The following is a 7,340-nucleotide window of genomic DNA, read 5'->3' on the forward strand; positions in this document are numbered from 1 at the left end:
CTCCAATGACAGGTCACCACCACGGTTAAAAAAAAAATCCTAGGGGAAGCTCTGCAAAGTTATTCTAGAGTTCTAATGATTATTAGAAAGGCCATGATTTGAGGTTTTTATTGATAATATTTTGTTTAAAACATGTTACAGAAGTCATAAGAAGCAGGTTTATTTTGAATAAACATTACAAACGTGTTCATTCCTACAAAACTGTCAAATGTATTTAGAAAATGTACTAAACTGATTCAAATTAACATAAAATAAATCATGTTTTATAATTAAATGTCTGTTTCCTGCTATAAAGAAAAATCCTCCTCCTGTCCTCCTTGTTCCTAATCAGGGTCAAGGTGGGGCTGGAACCTGTCCTCGCTGCCTTTGGGTGAAGGCAGGGGACACCTGGACAGGTCTCCAGTTCACCAGAGACACCTGGACAGGTCTCAAGTCTCCATCAGGGACACAAAAGAGACAATCAACCATCCACACTCTATCACACCTAGAGTCACACAGAAGAGCTCCAGAAGGTTTCAAACTGAGAACTCTGGACTCAGACCATCTGCTGCACACAGTTCTAATCACTTATTATCAATAATTTAAATGATAATTATCATGAGGAGTCCTTAACTAGGATGTGGTTAGGCAATTAAATATTCATGTTTGTGTAAATTTGTTACCATAATTGCAGGTGAGTTGCGTAAATTTATGTTTTTATAAAACAAGTAGCTTCTGAAAAACAGAAAATAGCGAGGTGGGGAACGGAGCAGTAGGTCCGGAAATGAACGGAGCTGTCAAGTCAGAACCTTCTCAGACAGAAGAGGCAGAAATGAAAAAGAAAACCAGAATCTGAAACAGAAAGAGGTCTTTGATAAGGAAGTGGAAGTTCCATTATTTATTTTGGAAAAGGAAAGAGAAGAGCCCACTGAGCGCAAAACTTCTGCCTGTGCCCAATCCCTGGCATGATGTCGTCAGCCTTCAGTAATCATCACTGTATCTGGGTGTTTCCTCAACTGGTTTGTTTGTTTAAGTTTTTAACACTTGAATGACCCAAATGCAAAAATAAATAAATAAATAAATAAATAAAACATAACCATTATATTCTACAACACCTGTTACCCCTTAAGAGCACTTGGGACTATAGTGGGGGATGTTGGACTTTAAAATCAATTGTGAAAAATTCTATGTAAAAATGTTACCACAAATTATTGCCTCCAAGAAAGCAAAAATTGGCTACAAATTCAAGTACTTCCTGTTGTGAACCAGCTGTGTCGTTTAAGTTAAATACAGGAACAGCAATTATGCCAGTGGGAGGACTGCTCATCAACAAAGAAGGCACTTTCAGTTCCAGTGAAGGAAAACACACTCACCTGGAAACTGTGTGTTTTATGGAAAAGATATTAGCCATCACATAGGCAAATGACTTATTTGCATGGTAGCATGTTGGCAATACCGTGATACAGCATTCAACAATCCAGTAAAGGTTTTACATAATACCAACATGCAGGTTAAACCTGCTGAGTCAAGTCCGCTATACATTGACTAAAAGTTGGTCATCTAACTTTTTGGATGAAACTGTCACAAGGACAGTAATTAAAAACAGTGTTGATGTATGTACTTCCAAGATAAGAGATGAATATTCAGTTAACCTAGACACATCAATACTTCTGAGTACTTTGAGAAAGTTTACAAAGCAAATTAATTATTTTGCATGAGTATGTACATGTACTGTATCAATGTGAACCATTTAACCACAATGCCTGCACCAAAGATGAACTGTTTTTTTTATTCCTTTACAGCATTTACAGTGAGACAATAAGTACAAAAGCTGCTAAAAGCTTTGCAGATATACTGTATATGTATAAAACATGTTTGAAATAACAGAAACAAAACATGACAAAGTCTGACAGTTCGCACACTGCCTGGGTCATCCACGTGCCTTAATATGGAGAACAGGATCTCAGAGAAGCATAGACTGTCAAAGAAGGAAGTTCATGGAAAATAAACACCTGCCACAGAGGCAGCTTCTGCTTCACATTACCTCCCAGAGCACAAAACAGCACTAGACACTAATAATGTGACAAACACACTCAAAGAAACTGAGGATGGCTCTTTCAATAGGCATGAACAACTGATAAGTGTTTAAAAATGTTAAAAATGTAGCATTTTTCAGCATTGTAATGTAGTGTCCACACAAGGACAAAGACAAGCATGAAAACCTGCTGATGTACAAAAATGGGTGATGCAAAAATAGCCCAGCCACTAGATTTTTATAATACCTGAGGAAGTGGGGTGGGGAATCTAGGGCAATACATCAGAGAAGCCCTCCCACTTTTTGAAGATTTGTTAGAACCAAATAGATTAAAACACACAGCAGGAGAAACATCAAGCAGTGATGAAAGATAAGACATGGATAGAGAGAGTATGTAAACTTTTAAAGAAGCACATGAAAGGATGCTTTTGGTCTCATCTAACAAGAAAGTGAAAAGCAAAAGTGAGTTTTAATACATGGTGCTTTCGTGAATGCATTTCCTTTTTTAGCTTCATCCCCCATCACTCCACATTTCTTTCAACATCCAGAAAAAAAGCAAAGTATAAAGTAATGCAGTACAGGTATGACTTGTGGCAAACTTTGAAAGATTTATGAATACCATAATGTTTAAATCTCAGAATTAAAGCACAAGCTCCCTGTGGGGTATGAATGACTTTCACTGCTGCTCAGCATTACCTGGTAATGTCCTTGCAGTGTCAGGATGTAGAATAACAATCAGGAGAGTGCTCAGACTTCAACTAAACCCACTCTCACTGAGGTTAGAGATTAGCACAGTGGGCTGGTTGCTACGATCACACATCAAAGCAAAGCCCCCCTGTAAATCCTCTGGACTCTGGCTACTCTCAGACCACCAGTGTGGGAGAGTGACAGTAAACATGTGCACCAATCAATACAATATTCAGCAGTGAAGAGATGCAGCATGTGTGACTGCTGCTCTGTTCCACACACAGATGCATTCTCACACACATCAAAGCTGGCCGAGTCCAAAGCAAAGCAAGGTGCGTTACTAACAGTCACATGTTTGCACCTGTGCAGAGTCAATAACACTAAAAATAGATAAAGGACTTCTACCTCCTGCCACACAAAACTCCTTTTTTCAGTCCTCACATGGAGTCATGCTTCAGCTGTCATCCCTATTGTGAATACGGTTTCCCACCTTTGTATTTCTCTCTGACGTTTTCATAAGCTTGAATGAAGTCCTGCTCCTCAGCGTTTGGAGGCAGGTAGACAGGTTCGTACATGGCCATACTGCTGCTTAGACCTCGTCTTCCGCAGTTTTTCAGGTCAGCGCTTTCCTCTGAATATTCGGATGTCTGTTAGTCAGCCTGTGCTCTGGTTACTCTTTCAGCTGTGTGTGAAGCCTCCACAGCTTCCAACTTCACTCCACAGTCCAGAACCACCCCTCTCTGCTTCCATCCCCTCCCATAGTCTGACTCATAAACACCAATATGAATGTGAGGCTCCTCCTCTTAAAGATACATGCATTACACAGCAAGGCACTCGCTCGCTGCAGCCAACTGATAACTCTCCAGCTCAATTAGAGGTGAATGAGCTGTTCACTGTCAAAAAATTAAACGTAAAAAGAGCAGTGTTCTTCTGTTAGAGATGCTGGGAACATGTCTGCTGATTGTCAGGATAGTTTAAATGAACTACTGGTGTGAAATCAGGTTGTTTCTAGATTTATTCCAAGATTTAAATGAGAAACTGCAAATAAAAATACAGTAAAAGAATTTGGTCACCTTCCAGTTGGTGGCTAATTTAGCAACATTGTAAAACACTATATCTCACACTTGGTAATAACTGCAGTAAGGAACTTTTCCTTTACTCTTGTCCTTTAGTAGCCTACTTCAAATCGATCACACAGTACTGTTGTGTATTTATCAGGTAACATGTTGCTACAGTGTTTGAATGCATAGAATCTAGAGAAATATATTGTACAGTATATTTGTATTAGTAGTTAATCTGGTTGCTGAGAACTAATGTTTGGAAGTCCAACTGACTTTTACAGGATCGTGGTTAAATTCATGCCATTCCCAGATCACAGATATGACATCCAAGATAACTGGAACACAGCATAAGTCCTGTTCTCACAGTGCTGCCAGGCTCCTCCAGTTTCTGCAGAGCAATGTGAAGTTAACAAAATCTGCTCAGAATCTGGGACTCCAATACTATCACTGATGTACTCCAGTTCATTCCTCTTTTTTATGGTTTACAACTCATACTTACACTCTCTATATTGTATATAAAATATTTTTATTGCTATTAAAAATATTATTTATAAATTCTTTTGTCAGCATATGCGCCACCTGTAAATTTATATGTTATGGGGTTGTGAATACTGTTTTTTGTTTGTTTGTTTGTTTGTTTTGCTATGAACCTATTCCTGTAAGTATAGACATTTATTTAAATACCATATCAACATATTATCAGTGCATTACTAATACAATATTTTAAAGATATTACATCCTGTGCAAGAAATAAAATAGATAATGAAAAGGAAAAAAATGTATAGGTCCTCTGGACGGGTTCTTCTTTAATGAAACGTTTCGTCTCTCTTCCAAGAGACTTCTTCAGTCTGAGAGTTTCAGGCAAAATTCAGGCTTTTGAGTCCTGCCTCCAGGTGACTGATACTCACATCACATGGCCATCGCTCACAGGTGACTGATACTCACATCACATGGCTATCGTTCACAGGTGACTGATACTCACATCACATGGCTATCGTTCACACCTAATTAATACCTATTGTTAACAGGGGGTGGAGTGATACTGCCAATGGCAGCGCTGTAGGAGGGGGACAGCTGAAAACGGAGGCCCCCACCTCTTTTTAATGATGGGCGGTCTTTCCTTTCCTTCGGTGAAAGACCGTCCGTCATTAAACAGAGGTGGGGGCCTCCGTTTTCAGCTGTCCCCCTCCTACAGCGCTGCCATTGGCAGTATCACTCCACCCCGTTAACAATAGGTATTAATTAGGTGTGAACGATAGCCATGTGATGTGAATATCAGTCACCTGTGAACGATAGCCATGTGATGTGAGTATCAGTCACCTGGAGGCAGGACTCAAAAGCCTGAATTTTGCCTGAAACTCTCAGACTGAAGAAGTCTCTTGGAAGAGAGACGAAACGTTTCATTAAAGAAGAACCCGTCCAGAGGACCTATACAATTTTTTTCCTTTTGATTTTTTACCTGGATTACTGAGATGCATCAGGACAAAATAGATAATGGGTAAAATTAAAAAAAGTTTATTACTTACTAGTTCTTTATTCAAGGTTTATTTATGTTTGCAAGATTTATTATGATCATTTTTGGTTTCTTCTTTTGTGCCGGAATAATATTTTTGCATAATTCTTACAAAATACATCTTTCCCCAAAACTTCGCTCAGCTTCTGCATAATTGTCTTAGAACAAGAAGAGACAAAAAAATCATAGGGAATAAAATTCTTAAAAAAAGCAGATGTCCATAATTTAAGCTGCATCAAAATGCTGCAGGTGCTTCTTGTTTTGGTCAAGTTAGAGAAAATCTGATGCATGCAGTGTTATGAATATATTCTAAAATGTGGAGATGTCCTTGACACCCAACAAGTAGTTAAACCAATGAACACATGTCCACCAGCCAGGTCAGTGATTGTTTAAGCAAATTTAAATCTTAGTAAAAAAATTAAATAAATAAGAAAAATGTACGTATAAGCATTAAAGATGATTAATAACACTGATGACAGCAAATAGTTCAAGTAAAGTGATCTCTTGTTTATAACACTGCGATCCAGCACTATTCCATGTTAGTTTGTGTAGTTTGTAATCACACACACAAAAATAAAACTTATGTAGGAAAAGAAAAACACTGCTCAGCCTGCCTATCACACTCTTTAGCCAGGGCTGAAATGACATCACTCAGGAGACTTTCCTGACAGGAAACATGATAAGTCCCTTCCAACTCCCTGTTAGCAAACTGCTGCAAAAATGTGTTGCTTCTGTATCTTTAATCTTGGCCCAATGTAAGATTTTAGCAGTGTCACAGTAACTGTTTATCCATTGTTAATTGGCGTAATCTTGATTAAAGTCAAAGATTACTGGCCTGTTTATATTAAACACTAGTGTTGCCTACACACACTTAATCAAAATGTTGTTTTTCCATCAAAAGGAAAATATTGCAAACTAAAGATTGCACAGCCATGATCACATTGTATAGCTGACATTAGCTACTGGTGGCATGTTGTGGACACAGACTTAAAGCCAGAGGGTAAGTTATCATGTTCATTCTGTGACATCATAACTTTGGATCTTGAGAGTAGGAAGTTCAAGGCTTGAAGGAAACTTTGAGCACATCACCCGCTATACTGTAAACAGTCAGTGACTTTTTTTACTGCTTCATTTTTATTCAAACTGTACTCTGGTGACACAGCTACTCGTCCTTAAGAGATCACTGTAGATTGCTGTCCTTTTACACAATCTGGACATCCATGCAAGACTATGCTCTGCTACACTGATTAGAAATATAAACAGCCAATAATCTGATGACGTGACTGAATCAGATCCAAGCTTGGTAAAAACTAAATGTGTATGTGCGTGTTGGTGTGTGGGTGTATCTGGTTGAGGGTGTGTTTCCCAGCTCTCCTTCAACAACAGTCAGCAGGTGTGCTCAGGGACTTGTGATTTTTGCTTATGTTCTTTATTTGTTCAAGTGCAAGCTGATCTCAAATAAAAGCAATCACTTGACTGAATAAATCCATAAAATTGAGCAATGTGGGGTTGTAAAAAAAACTGAAATAATCTATACCAAATAGTTCTTTATACTTAATAATAATAAAATGTGTGTTTACAACATACAAATGGAGGTTTTTAAACACTGAGCCACTTTAGTGCATTTGTTAAACAGACTTCACAGGTTCTGAGTTAAGTCAATGTTTTCTTCAGGTATGCTTTCCTTTACTTGAGCATAAAACTGCACAGAGTTACAAAACAGGAGCAGCTAGATTGTTGAACTCATTCATTCCAATTGTTTTTTTGTTTTTTGTTTTTTTGTAAATCCCTGTCTTGACAAATAACCAATTTTACAGGCAAGTGTGAAGAGGATTACTAAAGTAAACACACAAACAGGTTTTTAAAAATGTTAAGACTGATGCTCTGCTTTTAGATGACAAAAAAGATAGACAGCTGATATTAAAGGGATCCATGATTAGTTGTAACATTAAACTTTATTTGATAAACATATATTTTAACTGTAAAACAAAGACTGTAGAAATACTGTAGGCTGTTCAGTTTTTATCATTTTTAAAATAAGCGTTTAAGAATATATATATTACAC

At 37.8% G+C, this 7,340-nt stretch overlaps 1 protein-coding gene across 5 annotated transcripts in view; it reads right to left on the reverse strand.

Annotated features, from left to right (window-relative positions):
• Nucleotides 1-7,340, reverse strand: part of plecb (plectin b) — a 189,240-nt gene that overhangs the window by 167,584 nt on the left and 14,316 nt on the right. Inside the window, exon 1 of one of the 5 annotated variants that reach the window (XM_014019094.1) lies at nucleotides 3,192-3,333. The exons of the other annotated variants lie outside the window; for them this stretch is intronic. Coding sequence (XP_013874548.1) covers nucleotides 3,192-3,282 — 91 coding nt within the window. The 5' untranslated portion in view covers nucleotides 3,283-3,333. Of the gene's footprint in view, nucleotides 1-3,191; nucleotides 3,334-7,340 lie in introns of those variants that run through there. 5 annotated transcript variants of the gene reach the window in all.

The sequence above is a fragment of the Austrofundulus limnaeus genome, unplaced genomic scaffold, assembly GCF_001266775.1.
Source record: "Austrofundulus limnaeus strain Quisiro unplaced genomic scaffold, Austrofundulus_limnaeus-1.0 Scaffold209, whole genome shotgun sequence".
Lineage (NCBI taxonomy): Eukaryota > Metazoa > Chordata > Actinopteri > Cyprinodontiformes > Rivulidae > Austrofundulus > Austrofundulus limnaeus.